The sequence below is a fragment of the Periplaneta americana genome, chromosome 17 (assembly GCF_040183065.1).
Source record: "Periplaneta americana isolate PAMFEO1 chromosome 17, P.americana_PAMFEO1_priV1, whole genome shotgun sequence".
Classification (NCBI taxonomy): domain Eukaryota; kingdom Metazoa; phylum Arthropoda; class Insecta; order Blattodea; family Blattidae; genus Periplaneta; species Periplaneta americana.
In genome coordinates, this window is record NC_091133.1 from 18,590,516 (window position 1) to 18,608,105 (window position 17,590).

Below are 17,590 nucleotides of genomic sequence, written 5' to 3' on the forward strand. Positions count from 1 at the left end.
GTTTGTAAGTGGTGGTTAAGAGGATTAGAGACCTTTAGCAGTACCGAAGGGAAAATACTGAATGACAAGAATGGCATCTCAAAGAAGTGGGGGCATGGCTTTTATATTAAACTATAGCGAGGAACAATATTAACTTTTAGCACCTAAAATTCCGGGTTCTAGCCATTATAATATAACTTTTTGGGTCTTTTATAGATAATTTTTTAAGTAATCAAAATCCTCACTCTGGCTGGGGATCGTCCCATACATCAGGGGCAATGTGGTAGCTGTACAGGCTGGTCAGCACCAGAGAGAAGCTGTGTCATATGACGCCTTTCCCCCACAACACACGTGATAGACATGAGCTTACACTCACCTTTGGCATGGAGTACGTGTGTGCAATGCCCAGACTCAAGACTGACACAATCCCCATGACCTTGCAATCGGGAAAACCTGTAAAACTTCCTATAGCTTTGCCAGTTTTCAATTCCATTACAGCAGTTTCTTGATTTCATCATCTTATTTATCGAAATAGAAACATCAATTTTGAGGCATACTTATGACATTTCACTAGTTTCTGTGGCATCTCATAAACATTTCAAGACATATTCAAACATTAATAAGGATCATTTAAATATTTCTGCTGATGCCCAGTTCACTCTCTCGTTGTACAATTTAAGTTCTCTGCATTGATTGATGATTCAGTAATATAACCGTATAAAATGTAGATATAAACAAATTATATTATTAATTAAAGTTTTACAATTTAGAATATTATGCATTTATTGTTTACAATAAATTATATTGTTTGAATGTAACTTAAACATCCTTCAAGAGCTTACTTGTATATTTTTGTGAATGTAAACACATATCCCTTCAAAAGGATCTGATGAAGAGAATTGAGAAAATGCATTAAATTTAATTGGCATTGGGTTGTAACAAAGGGCTGCCATATGCCTCGGACAGTCCATGGCTTTATAGTGTAGGGAGAAAAGACTGATGTCCACGATTTTGAATGAAGTCGGACAGAAATCTGGAAAAATGCAGTAATTTGTAAGATAGTGTTCAAATGATACTCAAATGGGTGCAAGATAATACATCTTACGAACTCAGTAAGAGCCTTCTGTCTGACTAGGTGATAAAATTTAATTTTTTCCTACTGCACAACAAAGAGGAAATTTCTAAAAATATGATTTCACACGAAATCTCGGTAAATTTTTGTCGCAGTTGTATTTCCGTGGTGCAGTAGCCTACTTAGAACTGCTGCAAATGGTAGAATTGTTATTTCTCTCTACGTGGATATAATACCAACGTTCAAAGATCATTTTCTTTGATGAATGGCCAGTGGATACAAGAAAGAAACAAATTATCACTTAAGTTAGTAAACGCATCTGCAGATAGAGTATAATGTAAACTGCAGTTAGCTTCACAACTCATCCTTCCTTCTCTTCACAGTTCTGAGAAGTATGAAAGGTTCTGTGACTGTGATCTACAGACATGAATGGTGTGGTGCTAAAATAAATGGTAATAATGTAAATTGCATGCCAAATAGTGTGCTACATAAGGTAAAGTGTATCACTGAAGTGGCCAGTCTCATCCACATTAAGTAAACAAGTGATATTAATGTGAAAAATAAATTATATATACAAGTTTCTTATAAATTCCTGCGTTTTTTCCTGTCGATCAAATTGACTTTTGAATCATGTACTGATTTCTTTGTTTCTTCATTATGGCAACCCTAGTTTTAACAAGTTTCTATTGTTATGACATTCGTAATGAGAAATAAGATCAATTAGTATTATTTTCATTTAAAACGCCCCTGTATTCGACTGCATGATATTTAGAGTGCAAGTTCCCTATGAGCTTGAAATTTCCAAGATAGTAATTTATCTTCCGTGACTGTACCATATTATTATTCTGTGAGCCCAACTTGAGTGGTAATATTGAATTTCTTTAATCTCTTCTTGACACAAAGTCGGACATTATCTAGTGAGATTACTGTCGATAAAAATCAAGTAACCTAACAATAATGTAATACATAACTGCTTCATAAAATGTACGTTATATCAATTTCTTTAGAAAAATTAAAAATACGTTTTAAATATAAAATATGAAAACGACAATATTTAAATTTCCTTGCGGTCGGTTGACTACATTTTAAAATAAGAAGACCAGCTTTCTTGGTGTCATGCTCGATAAGTATCTTAGTTATCTTTTCACATTGATAACCTTTGTAATGTTTTAGACTCAATAAGGGGGGCAAAGACTAATTGGGATTTCCCAGTCTCTGATTGGGTCAAAAACCCTGATGGAACTGATATTTAACCCTAGTGGTAAATTTCGGTGAAGTCCGGAGGGCCTAATTAGTCAAATCCACTCTCCTCACCTCCACGCTGGGGCCCCCTGGGATCTTTCAAGATGCGAAAGAGAGAGTGGTGTGCGGAAAGCAATGGGAGGCTACCGCATTTATATATCCCAAGAAGATATGTTGAAAATGCCATGATGAGTCTTTCCCTGGTAAAAAACTCCGGACGTAAACTATCCCCCCAATCAGATGTCTGGGTGGGGGATACTGGGGAAGGACATGTCATGACACAAGACACAGAAGAGAAGAAAAGAAGATCAACGACTGCAACGAGGGATGAGAAGACACCAGTTCTACCGGGTGAGTTGGAAAACATGAAGGAAGCAATGAGAAGAAACAGAGTGGATGTGATGGGAATGTCAGAAGTGAGGTGGGAAAAAGTGATGAGTTGATGAGTGATGAATAGGGCTCGGAAGTTGATGAAATATCATATTTTTTCTTATACTTCAGAGACAATGCAGGATACAATATAAACTCTTTACACTTCAATAGAGACCAATATAGCCTACTTTTATTTTGCATTTATTTGCACTATTTGGTATTTTATTGTTTTTAGGAAATGTTCTACTTTCTGTTGCATTATTGCCCTATTGTTTAGAAAGGACCTTTTTTACGGTGTAATCATAGTCTACATTCCAGAACCTACTGCAGATAGCGTCATGCAGGAATTTGCCTTATGGTTGCAACAACCTTAACTTCTGATCACGTGTGTGATGTGATTGTCCCCCATTCAATGCAACAGAACAAATACTGCAGCCGCAGTGCTCGCAGTTAGCATATTGTATTGCACAAGTAAAGACAGTATTGATAGAGAAAGTGCTGCTTCTATAGCAGTTTCTCAAGGCTTGCTGGCTGATCCTCAAATTAAGGAATGTCAATGTTGAGGTTTTCTCTGCAGTTTTCCCTCAACCCATATAGAGCAAATGTGTCTTTATCACGCTTGTTTTTGCACTTAATTATTTTATTCAGATGCTAGATAATAATAGCATTTGATAAAGAGTCGTAAATTAACGCATGAGAAAAGATTACTAGCACACGGGTTCAAAAAAGTGAAAAATTACTTCATTATTATTGATTTACTGCATTTGTTAAAAGATTTCAGTATTATATTAGCGTATAAAATGGACAGTTTCTAATAACATTGCAGGAGGAAGATGACTGTTCGTACAACAAAGATGCACTTATAATACATCACATAAGTATTTTGGCATTATATTTAATGTGTTTGAAATTTGTTCCAATAAACATAATACTTCGAATACTTCCTACAATAAAGCATTATACTTAAGTAAACATACAAACGTGGCCAACATGCTGTCGTGTTAACACTAAACATCATTACACCGTAATAATTATTATAATTTACGTACTTCAGAAGAATGCTCTCCAATTGAGACCACATTTCTAATTTCATGTGTGCACTTACCAACTCTGTGATGCAATGAATATCATTTTGATTATTTACACACAATTGCACTGATAAATTGTCATATATTTTAATACATCAATATATTTGTGACACACCCTCAAAATTAACCAACAAAAAGTACAGAAACACTGGATTGAGTTTAATGATCCACCTGCTATCTTTTTTAAAGTATCTATGTTACATAGGTCATCAAACGAATTAATTTTGTCCATTTGCAAGCACTTAATTTGTTGCTGCTCAAATCTTTGAATGCACTTGTTAGCAGGGTCCATTCTTGTTGAGGAATAAGATTATCTATTTGTTCCCGTAAACCTGGAAATAGTTATAAGAGATCTGCTTTAGGATTATTCTTGCACATTTCCTTCTCTGTCTCTAGAAACAAGTACTAGATACAAATCGTTTACTTCAAAGTGTTTAATACACACAACTGAATGCTTTGTTGGCGTGAAAATATTTCATAGTATACGAGTAGCTTCCAGCCACATAACTTATCTTTTCAGTTGGAAATTTGAGAACTGTAATATAACACACTCACTTAAAGCACTCTAGTAATTTTTGGTACACACAGAAACATAACATTTAGGAGCCATCTGTAAATAAAAGAATATGGATGATTTAATTTCATTTTTTAATAAAAGTCTAAACTTCTTCATTTCAGTTCTCTGAATTTATTTTTCTTAGAGGTTATGCCATTACTACTTGCTTCATCTTTTGATTCCTTTTCAGATTTTACTTTTATGATTCACTTATAGTTAATAGTTTAATTTGGTGATGTACATGTTGTCATGCTACTCTCCGTCCAAGTGGTTATGTCACACAGTCGTCAAAACAGGGGAAATGATATGACAATTACTTACTTAATGGGGCCCTTTTCTTTAAATTATTTTAAACAGTTGTATAATATTATGTAAACTTCCAATTCCGTACAGCAAATATTTGCAGAGAAGAACTTAACAGCTCAGCCACTAGCCCTTACAGAGAGGACAGGAGAAACGAGTGGGATGAACTGGGATGAGACATAACCTTTCAGCTGGACAGTACCTATTTATTCTCTTCATAGTTAGCAATCAGTGTATTACGAAGATTTCAGTTCAGAATTACACTGCCTTTTAGCTCGACATGATACAACTGGCAAGCTGATGATGCTAGACACTGCCACCCAGAACTCGAGCAGCGACCACTTCAAGGAATCCAGCAGACGGTACGCCGAGTGGGAGGAGGAAGTCAGGCTGGAGGAGCTGCAGCATCTGCAGAGAGTGGCGATTCGTCTTTTCGACTTCTCTATGTACTCAGGTACAGTAACTGTTTACATCCTGAAGTAGATGCTCTTTCAGCTATGCACAAGCAGAATCCCAGAGCAGTGCAATCAACTAGTCGGCCACTATTGTTATTCCATTTCAACATGCTTGGGATGGGAACATTTAAAGTAAAACTCAATTTAGGCCTGGCCCTTAAAATTAAAAATATTTGATTCTGATTTAGGCTACATTCATTCCCTTTACAAATGTGTACGGCAAATAGCAAGCGCTGTAATAAAAATGGCTGATTTGTCGGCATTTCCAGCGCAAAGGATTGCGGTACTCTGGATATCCACATACTCTGTGAACAAGTTCAGGAGACTTGGATTCTTACTGGTAGGGAATAGGGCATTTATCCAGTGGATTCACTTGTTCAGTTTGCCTTAGTTCATAGAACCTGTTCTTAAATGTTTGTAGTTAAAACAAATTAGGTTCTTGACATAAAAGGAAGAATATTAATTTAACATTTTAAGACGAAATTATCTAGTTTTTTAATTTGACATTAAATATAATCGTGTCATATTATTAAATTATTGTTCCTTATCCAAGTGTGCAGGCAGTCAAAACAGAAATACAAAATCGACGGCCCAGCTTGAAAGGGAAACAACTCAAAATTTAAAGTTTAAAGAAAGCTGCATTTTGCAGCTTTATGTTGCTGTGAAGAATCAGAGGATCGTTTAACTTAATCCAAATTCAATTAATCATGTTTTATGTATGGTTGAAGCTTTAAACTTCATTTTTCTCACAACTTTAAATTTTGAGTTGTTTCTCTTTAGAACTGGCCTGTCGATATTACTAAGCTTGCAGGCTTGAGACTGATCTGCAATTACTTTGGCAGCCGTCTACCAATATCCCTTTCTCTTTGAGTGCTAATATCGCATACACAATTATGAACCATAATTCATTATTCAAAAACATAATTTAAATAAATAAATATATTTTCAGCTACAAAATACATTATTAAGCACATTAATAAGATAGGGTAAAGGTTGGTAAAATCGTGATATGAGTAATATCGTAATAGTTGGTATGAGAATTTATTACAATTTTACTTATCGAGACAAAAATCTGTTTTTTTTGACAATGTATTAAGGACAAGTTCATGGACAAGTTGCTGCATCAAATCGGTCCTTCTCTCGCTCTGTAAAAGCATGATAAGCTATCAAACACAGTAGCACGATATTACTCCTATCACAATATTAACAAGATTTACCCTACTTCGTTTTCCTCTCTCCTACAATTTGTTATTCCATTTGAATGAAATATATTATTTCCTTCTTTTAAAGTATTGACAATTCATAGGGAATGGAATATTTCTCGAATTTTGGAAAAAAATATTTCTCAACATCTAATTACAGTAAATATACATTATTCAATTCATTTATGCCTGATTTGAATTCGTGAAACATCGCGAAATCCGTATCAAGTCGGGAATGCGATTTTTTAAGCAATTAGCGAATTATGTGCGCGAATTTTCAATTTTTAATTTTTTTTACTACAATCGATAATCGATAGCTGTCGCACAGATAAGGTCGATATTTATGGTCGCTAGTATTGCACATTCGATACTGAATCTGTTTTAGTCAACGGTCAACGAGCTAGAAGGTTTTAATTCAAATACCTGGTCTAAACACACTCCTGACATCATATCTGATATATGTAGCGATGTGCTAGAATCGTATTGTGAGCGTTGTGAGCCTGCTGAATGCATATTACTTTGGAGCGTGTTGAGTGTGTTTGTTTTATTTGTTTATAGTGTCACACATAGGCGAAATAACATTATTGTGTTCCCGTGCAAGTGAGGCTACAAGAATGCTTAATAATAAAATAGCTCCAATAGAGCTTTCCAGTATATAAGGCATAGGTTTTATTGCACAGACAAAAGTACAGTCATGTGTAAATTTTGTAATTGTGAGGTCTCGTGGGAAAGAAGAGATACTGTTGAGAAAGATTTGAAGTTGGTAAAACATGCATCGGCAATTAATTTTCGCAAGGAAGACGAACAATCTCTTGTGCTGACTTCTATTGCCACTTGTTTTTGCAGTGTGCAAAACAAAAAGAAAAATTGCGAATATCTGGGAAAAAGTGTTGGAAAGACTTTATAAAAACGAACATACCAATTTCCAAGCTCGAAAACGAACAATGTGAAAATACTGAAAAATTTAATTGAAAGCACCGATTTTCCCATTTGAAAATCCCACATTTTGCACTTTGAACTCAACAAAAAATTCCAGTCTCTAACGATTCAGAATGCTTTATGGTTGCTGGGTCGTTAGTAGTCAATAACATTTAAGCTGTGCTCATGTTTGAATCTAAATCCACACAGCAATCAAGTCTTCAAAAGGCTTGTTTTTTAAGATCTGATGCATGCGAGGTGAGAGACCACACTATACGAGCAATAGTGAGTGGTTTGTAAAGCTAAGAGGTGTGCGGTCAGAAGTGCGTTCCACCATGATTGTCTCAAATTCGGCAATCCTGAGTATGAGGCTTTTACATGAGGTGGGTCCTTCATCTTTCCATGCAAGAAATGTTTATCATCAGAAAGATTGTCAAGGGGTGACAGTACAAAAGTTCATGTCAGTTCACATCATGTTTCAACCAAGCTATCACTGGTGAGAGAACAACAGGATGGAGTCTGCAATAGATCGCCTACCAAGAAAATTTTATCTTCTGAGAGAACACTAAGTCTGCCAGAGATACGTACATGATACCGAATCTCTTACAGTCCAACTAGAAACAGTAAGATTAAACATGCAAAATACATTTGATACTCTCAGTCAAGTACTTAGTTATGTCAATATTCTAGAATCTGACATAAGAGATCTAAAAGAGAACTCTTCACTTAAAAATTACATGTGTTTGCTAGTAGCTAACAGAAATTCCTCCAGTGTCTTGACATGGTAGTGTGATCCAAAAAACCGAACTTTCAAAAATTCAAATTCCCACAAGGCTAATATTATGCATTAATGTGTAAAACAAGCACAAAAAATTTCATTAAAATATTACCATTTACAAGTTGCTCCAGAGGTGAGAAGTTTATAATGTGTAACATAGTGAAAGAAAAAAGTCAGAGCAGCTTTTGAAGGAGTAGAAAACTCTTATCAGTGTTTGGATAAAAGTTATAGAAGAAACTGTTTCTATTCATCTTCGTCAATGTCTCATTGTACTTTTGGAACAGGTTGATAGTGCGTTCTGTCGTGTCATTTACTACTTTCGTCTAAGAGGAGCAATCACGAAGTTCCATGAAAACCACTCTGTAGGAAGTCTGTGCAGGAAAGATTGAGATTTGTCTCTTCCTATTTCAGTCTTCAAATAAATAACTGGTTCTCAATGTTATAGGATTCTCCAATTTCAGGTTTTCCAATTTAGCCATGTTCTGTAGTCATTGAGGAGTATCAGGTTTCTGTGGAGGCTGCAAGTTTGTTACTATATTTTCCTTTTTTGCTGGTTAAACGAATTGAGTCCGCAACAGACCACATTATTTAAAGCCTGTTTGGTAAATGATGATGATGATGATGATGATGATGATGATGATGATTGTGATGATTTTTCTTTTTCTCTGTGGTCACTTGGTCATCAAAAAGCAACTAGATGCTCAGAGAGAAACCAAAGATGTTGGCAAAATGCCATAATAGCCTATAATTGTGCTTTCTTATCTACAGTTTGGTTGGGATATTTCTTATGGACAGTAAGAAGCTTGATATCATTATATGGACTTTGAATACCAACAAATACTCTCTAACATTAATACTAGAAAGCTTTCCTGTTTAGCATTGCAAGCAGCGGCGAAAAGTAACAGTGCTGCCATCTAGCGGCTTGAAACGTTCGCACACTCCGTGCGTCGTGCTGGATTACGTGAGGAAAAGAGGAGAGGTGTGCATTTGATTTCAATAAGAAGCTGCAAAGCAATAAATAGTATACTTTAGAGTCACTTTGTTCATAACATTTTTAATTAATAACAAATTACAAAGTTATTAGAATAGAAATGAATTGATAAATTCTCATATTTTCAAATTTGATGAAATTTAGTTGTGCATGACTTTAGCAGCTTTCATACATCGCTTGTTTTCTTTTTTAGCTGTTTGGTTGTCCATTTTATTTTTGATGTAACAATTTATTAACACATTGAAATATTTGTCAATGAAGACATTGGCACAGTCACTGCAAATGGACATGTTAACAGGGAGCACTACCATTTTAACTAGTTCTTTTTTTACACCAATTCTAGTTTTATAAATAACATGATCAGTTTCTTTGAAAACATCAGAACACAATTGGCTGAGCATTAGAGAAACATCATTAGGAAAAAATTTTTGAATCTTTACAGTATTTTTTATTTGCGATGTGCGTTGTTACGTCATTGTTGGGGTTTTCTTTACAAGATAAATTTCTTCGACAAATTTCGTGATTTATTCTGCTACACACCCAACCTGCAACATAAGCTCTTGCATTTTCTTGCAACACGGTTTCTTCATTTGTATGCTGTACATTTTTGTCATCAACAGTTACATCCAAATCGGAGACATCTGTAATGCCTGGACTGCAAAAATTCAATTTAGCTGCCTCGATATCTCCTTTCTTGAGTAAGAAAGAACAAACGTCAGCTTCACAGTTGCTTGTTTCAGGAGGACTTAGGAATTGATTCATCATGATTGCCCGAATTGTAGCTCTAAACTTCGAGCAGTCTGGAGTTACGTTGTTTCCACCTTTAGATCGAATAATAGAAAAGAGATTTTCTATGCAGTCTTGTGTTAATCTTCTTGTTATTAAAAATTTAAATCCATAATTATAATGCAATTCTTTCCATAGCAGTTTTAAAGATTGTAAATTTTCTAGCCAGCCATTTATACATTTTGGGTTCATTTTCCTGTTGTTTATTACCTGGATATTTCTAAATGTTTTTTTCTATTTCATTAAAAAAATTCCAGTGTGTGGAATTTTCACTTAGTGGCCTATTTAAGGCTTTACTAGTTTGGAAACTAGAAGAGTTAAAACAATCAAAAGCTTTATCCATGAACAGGATGAAGTCTGCAGTAGGTTGAGCCTCCTCTGGTAACTGTTTGAATTTTATGAGTGTTGCCATAGCTTTTCCTACAGAATGACTTAATAACTGTGTAGCAAGGCACACTCGCATCAGTGTGAATGGCGGTAGATTCAAGTGATTAAGTTTTACTTTAGGACAAAGTCGGGGATTCATATCTTTATCTATAAAATAAAGTTTTTCTAGGTATTCCCACTTAATTAATTTATCAAATAGCTTAAAATTATAATGTTTTAAATTATCCCTTACGCTCTTAATCAAATGTGGTGTATCATGAAACAAATACATTTTTTTCACCATCGTGTTCAAAATAAGGCTGTACTTCATTACATCCAAGCAGTCTTCTCAATTTAGTGTTGTTTGATCCTTGGTCTGAAACAATCGCTTTAGGGATAAATCCCGTATCTTTTATTTCATTTATTTCATTTCAAGCAGATGTGATTTTAAAATCTCTGCAGGCATGGCATCTTTCGATAGAAAATAACCAATGGTTTGCTTAAAATTTTTACACATTCCTCGAATCATAAAAACCATTGCTTGGTTTGCAAGTGGTACCTCTGAATCTTTTACGTTAGATGGAGATTGTTGGTTAGGGCTGTGTATACCCAATTCAATGAATCCCTCAAAAATGTCCACTTTAGCATTGTACGTTATATTTTCCTTCAAATACATTTCATCTACAGCAAGTGTTACTACCTTTTCATTTAGTGGCAGCATTCCAGACTTTACTTTTAATAATTGTAAAATGGTGGGATTTATACCGGGGCCTTTACCAAATCCATGAAGCCAATTTCGGAGAGATCTGACTGTTAGCAAACACAATTTTCTCCTTAAAAATCTGTAGCCCTGAGGTGAGCAATAATGGAGTGCCAATGCAAAACTTTTATCGTAACTGGAATACCGCCTTCCCAATTTTTTCTTTCTTTTTAAGCGCACTTGCGACATAATGAATTCATCATTAGAAACAATTTTGATTAAATCAGTATTTGAACTGGTTGTCTTCAGAGCTCTCACTTCCACCCGAAGGGATGAAATAATTTTTTTGTGTTTAGATACCAACTTTTGAGCTGCAATCAATTTCTTAGAAAGTGTCTTTATCAGAAGATTTTGAGCCATCTTTGACCTTTTAGGATTTCTTGCATCTTAAAAAATAAACAGGGACTTAATTTAGTGAAATATTAATAACGTCTTGAAAGTCTAGGGCTAGGTAAATAATATTTTGCGAATAACTAACTGAATCAGTTTTTATGAGAAAACATGAGTTCACACACTTTCTTCACAAAATCAATAATTCGTATTTTTATGTTACGTATACAATATGCGTCTATTTAGTTTGAAAAAGTCATGACTTTCTATATTTTATATGGAGAAACTATAAAGAAATTGTGTTTGGTATGATGGAAGTAAAGTAGTTTTATGCAGTTTAATAACTGATTCACTTAGCACAGAGAACATGTTATTGCTAATGTACTATCTGATTATGAGGTACCTGGTAGAGGACTATCGTCATTTCTGTCTGGAATCGGAGAACCTGTCACCTCCTTGATGGAAGGTCTAATGCGTTTCTTTGGGGACCTTCGTGGTTCTTTCATTGTACTTTGACCCATATTTTCGGAAGAAGGAGTTGTTAAATTCACTGAAGGAATAGCTGTTCTCTTCAGACTGTTATTAAAAAAAATATATGAAAAATTAACAGGTCTATGACTCATTTGAAACTTCGGTACTTTTCCAATTACACCTTATTTTTACTTACTCCTGACTTTTCAAATTAGAGTTATTGAAGTCCGATAATCTAAAGTGATCTGAACATATTCTGTGATTTTTGTACAGATACTCTGTTCCTCTAGTTTTAAACGTTTCGTCTAGGTCCTGTCTTTCACATTTATTTACCCATATGGCACATCTATAAGACAAAAACAAATAACAGTAATAATAATAATAATATGATGATGATGGTGAGGACACGAGACCTGTCATGTGAATCGTGCGAGTGGGGAAAGAATGAGCTAACAGAAAGAGAGTTTGTTTCATGATTAAAATTATACGAATCTACTGACACGAAAGTTCATCTCAGACTAATTATCTTCCTTCTCCATACCTATTGGTGAGAGCCGCAACACATGATAAGGTCACAGAACAAGTTATCTACTGACTCTACTGTAATAATCATCATCATCCTGTGGCAGAAAAGTAATAGACTACTTGTATTTACATGACCACTCACTCACCTACTCACTTCGGAAATCTGAAGAACGATCTAGCATCTTTTTGCCAAGCGTAGTTTTTACAGAAGAACACAGAACAAACAATTCCACTTTTCTCTGACATTTTGTGGAACAGCCATGAGAATAATCCTTACGACTTACACCACGTGTTGAAGTACAAAACTCTTGTTAGATGCAGTTTACCGCTCTACGTGCCACGTTATCCTCACTGTCAACATTCCCTGCCACTAGATAGCACTGATGAGTCATTCGCCTCTCTTATCGTGAACTTTCCAGTATTAATGTTAGAGAGTATTTGATACCAATAGATGCTTTGTTCCACTCTCTAATGTTATCTAGTGTCTCAGTAATGGCTCCAGCTACAAATACTGCTGCACAATCTGGAAGACTGACTCTATTCAAGGCACTGACTACTTTAGGTGACTGGAATATGGTTTTAGGGACACTAGGTGGTGAGGAGGAACATCTGAAGCGGGTAATAATGTTAAAAATCAAGATAATGGTTCAGACAGTCGATATGCATTCTCGCTATCAGATGCACTAGGTGATTAACATGATGAAGAGGGTCGGTTGCTCTTCCTTTCATGGATATAAATTCACTTCTTCATGTCCACCGAGTTAGCGCTGTGATAATGCGTCTGCCTTCAGACTAGCCGGCTCAGGTTCGATTCTCGGCAGGGTCAGAAATTTTCATGTAAGATTTCTACCTCGGGACTACGAGAGATGGTGGTGCACAACTTTTACTCACTAAATTGTGCACCAGTATGCTTGAATTAAATCCCAAATCTGTCCACGTGCATATGAAAAGAAGGCATATGTCACTGTTGATAGTGATTCATCCATAGGATGGGGACATTAAGCCTGGTGGTCCCCTGGGTGCTATTCAACAGGAGTAGGCTACGTGCCGGCACCGGGTTTCTCCCTTTCTTTCTTCCTCACCTTTGTCATCGTCCTCATCATTTCCTACACTACACTTACACATATACTCACTCTAATACACGACATAACTCTTAACAGATACACATTATGCATAACGTGGCCTGCCGAGTGGTGTGCAGCTTGAAAATGGGTCACAGTCCTGCCATCTATCCGCGGTATGCAGAATCACGCAAATGAAGTGGGTAGGCATTAGACACACACAGACTTCACTTCTTCGTACCGAGCTCTCTTCATTCATTCTTGGTTTCTTTTGCAGCTGTTTGACATCACTACCTTCCATGCTACTTCAAAATACTTTTCTCTTTGCTTTTCAAGAAACATCTGGTCCTCCTCATTTCTAATCTCTTTCATTGCACGTGTCAAACTACTTGCCCAGATCTCTTTAATGTGTTTTGTTTCATTACATTACTTCCTTGCGGTCTGCTCTTTTTTTTAGATCCAGATATTTATCATAGTTTGGGAAGTTTCTTAACACACAAATCTATTCACAGAGTTGGAATCCTTGCATGCTCCCTTAGGTCAATTTGTAAGTATGTTGGAGGGGCTTGTCTTTGTCCAAGAGATGAACCTGTACACTTGGAGCATGTCTAATCCACGTGGTAATCTTGCTGTCGACAATTTAGAGATTGGCTTCCCAAGCAGCCAGTTCATTGGGGAAGATCTCAAACTATTAGACATATTCATTTACTCATACCCGATAAAATTGACATAAATTACACTAGCCTGCGAATTTCAACTTTGTGTTTGTTGCTAACTAAGTAATGTGATTTTATAATATAATGTTGATGTGCTGAATCCGAATTTTCAATCCGTTTGCTTCTATCACATCAGGTGTGTTTGCAAAATCACTTTAAATGTATTTTATAATTACGTGAATTTCATCACAAACTTTTTCATTTCACTTTTTTATTTCAAATTCAAAAGCAATATTTAAAACATACAACTTGCTGAAATTATGTGTATGGTTGTTCGTACATGTCACTAGAGTGTTTTTGCTTTGTTTTATCTTGTTTACTTCACTATTGGATGTATAAATTAGCACAATGTATCACACAAAAAATTACACCACTTGCTTCTTAGTTGAGAAAGTCCTCCTGTTCCTCTTTCTTTTATGTTTCTCTTCAGGTATTTCACGCTTTAACATCCAACAATAATCACCAAGCATACTGATGCTCCCGCGTCCCTGGTACCTTCTTTCGAACTCCTGCAGATCCTTGTGAAATCGTTCATCTTACTTTTAGCTGAAAAATTCTAGATTTCCGGCAAAATAATCTAGCTGAGAAAACAGAAAATTTTGATACTCATCTTACAACCAAATTCCTTGTATGCTTCAAGCATGTTAGCCACAATGTTTCGGTAATTAGGATCCTTGTTGCCAAGAAATTTTAAAACAACATCCATGCTGATTTCTCCTTTTCATCCATACTGTTTTTAAATGCTGCACCAGACATGTTTTCTTATGTCAAGACCATTAAATATGTATCTTCTTTCAATTTGCTTCAGATAGTAGTGGAAATTTGTCACATATGTACTTAAAACAGCCTCCTTCCTTATTTAAAGCTTTTACAAGCTGTTTCATTAAGCCAAGCTTGATGTGGAGAAATGGCAGCACAACTTTAGAAGAACTCACAAGGCTTTGGCGCACAACATTCTTACAACCGACTTCCAGATTTTGTCGAGGTGGCCAGTCTTTCATAGTCCAGTGATCAACTCGTACCCTACTATCCTATAGGCAAAGAAGCATGGAAATTTGGTAAAATCATATTGTTGAGCCAGCAACTTAGTAAGAACTTTGAAATCATCACAAACTTGCCAGTTGTATTCCTATAGTCTAGTCGCAATGACAGCAGTTGCAAATTTGTGTATGATTTTTTGAGGATCACTGAATAGGCAATGGGCACTGAACCAAAAACGTTTCCGTTATGAAGGAGGAAATCCTTTAAACTTCGCTTGGAAGCATCAGTGAACATTCTCCATTCACTTAGGTCATAGTTTGGAAGTCCAAGTTTTAGCATAAATTCTTTCACATTACTGCAATATACAAAATTATCATCTTTGGAGAAAAAGTATTTAAAACCTATCTTATGTTGTCAGTACCATTAGAATGACGTTTGTTTAAGATTTTCTGGTCGCACAGGGATTGGTATACATTAGGCACAGGTAAAATGGCTGACCGAATAACTGAATACACGATTTGATTTTTATGTTTAGAATCGTACCCCTTCACATCACACGAACAGAAGTAGCAGTCATTACTATGGTTCGACTGCTCTCTCCAAACCATAGGCACTCCAAAAGATAGCAACGGTCTTCTCCAATTGATCAAATGACGAAGTTCTTCAGTGCATACTCTACATACTTTGTGTGGTACCCAAGCTTTACTTTGGTTTCCAAGTTTGATTCCAAAATAGGCATGGTATGACTTTTTCACAAAATGTGTAATATTACACCTCTGCTTAGGCGATGTGTATATCCTACATAAGTTATATAACAAAAGTGGTCTGGATTATTTAGACATCCTCGATGCAACATGGTAAATACTTTCTTACTGAACTAAAAACTTTCAACATTCTACTCCACAATAAAGCTTCAAACTGATTTCGTTTCGTTTCCAGATGAAATGCAGACTAATGAAATGTGAGAGAAACTAGACGAGTTGAGTTGAGTCTCTCACCAAGGAGTGGCTGACATTTCTATCTTTCACAAATAAAAATAATGACAAGGCTGCACGTTATTTCGCCCTAACTTCCTTATGTGCTTGCACCCCCTATCTGCTAAGAAACATCCAGTGTCCTTGGTTTTCAAAATAAACACCTTAAAAATATGTTGAATACATTTGGTTTTCATATCCTAACATACTAAACCTACATATGTTAAAGTATTACAGTTTAAATGATTATGCTATAAATTGTCGTAATATATTATAAGAAAATAAAAATAACAAAAAAATGGTACGTGGTAGGAACTTTTTGGCTTTGAATTTGATTTCAGCATGCTAAAAATACCCTAAAAACATTAAAACTTTGGAGGCAGGAATTTCATCGCTGACTAGTGTTATTAGAATGGAGCGACCTCTGATATCACTTCATTAACTTAAAATTTAACTACAAAATAGCAGTTTGACTGTCAAGAGACAAAAGCGAAGTATGTGGAGCTAAGATTAGAAAAACTTCAGTTTTTGCCATAGTATCATGGACAACCCCAGTCCATGCTTATCTTCTTCTTTCATATTGTTGGACAGGGAACTGTAAATGTGTAGAAAATAGTGTAAAAAACTCTTTTGTAACTTGTTTTAGAATCACTCTACCTATTTTTGTCTCAGACTGCCAAAAATGAATTATGTGGGAAGACTTTTTTAATGTTTTATATCGATAGGGATGTAAGTTCGTAATTATGCGAGTCCAAGGAACAAATCTGTGATAAAAATTAATAATAAAATAGGAAAATAAAACAATTAGATACTTGGAGTATTGACAGTCTACTGAAGATATCACTCTCTTCTCCACCAAAGTGTGCAGGATGATTTCTTCTTCATCCTTAACTTCCTTTCCCAAAAGTGGCAAACAGGCAGAGAGATTCATTGGACACAACTGATCCACTAAATCCTCAGCGTGAGGAACCACAAGCCTCGCACCTCATTGCAAAGATGGCACACAGCACCGGCCTGCACCTCACATGCCAAGCCTGTAGTAGTGGTGGTAGAGGTTGCTATCAATGGGCCGGCTCGATTTCTCCATAGGTATTGACAATAGGTACACTCTGGTGGCTGTTTAGTATACTTGGGGTTTGCCAAAGTGTCGCCATATTAGTTGTGAGTTGCTTGACGCAGACACAAATCAAAAGTGAAATAAGGTAAGATTTTCACGTTTTTCTTTTAATTTACTAGTGTAATGAAGGAAGCATTTCTGTCAAATATTAATCCTGTATAAATTTCTGCAGACACTGTCTCAAAGTACGATGAATTCTCGTTATTTAGTCATATTTCCATTAAAAATTTAGTTACCTTGGACGGATACAGAGTCATGTTAAACGATGCACTGCTAGTTGCCTTCAATGAGTCGGTCTGCATTGCTATGAATGGGCTAGTGGCCCAGTGATGGAAACCATAACTACTGTTTCGAATTAGTTAACAAAGAGCCGTGCTAGCTGATTTAATACGTGTATAATGTAAACTAATGATTAGTTATACATGCATATATTATAAATATGTATGTTTTCTTTTCTAGATACCGTCAAAAATGAAATATGATTGGTGGCAGGAAGATGGTATGAGTCGTGCTTTAGCTGCAGTACGAAATGGTGACATGGGTGTCA

At 35.7% G+C, this 17,590-nt stretch overlaps 1 protein-coding gene across 2 annotated transcripts in view; it reads left to right on the forward strand.

The window, feature by feature from the left end:
• The first annotated feature begins 879 nt into the window (after positions 1-879).
• LOC138692856 (uncharacterized) overlaps positions 880-17,590 on the forward strand; it is a 104,640-nt gene continuing 87,929 nt past the window's right edge. Inside the window, exons 1-2 of one of the 2 annotated variants that reach the window (XM_069816140.1) lie at positions 880-2,644; positions 4,887-5,066. In XM_069816140.1, coding sequence (XP_069672241.1) covers positions 2,398-2,644; positions 4,887-5,066 — 427 coding nt within the window. In that variant the 5' untranslated portion in view covers positions 880-2,397. The remainder of the gene's footprint in view (positions 2,645-4,886; positions 5,067-17,590) is intronic. The other variant, XM_069816141.1, reaches the window with a different exon arrangement.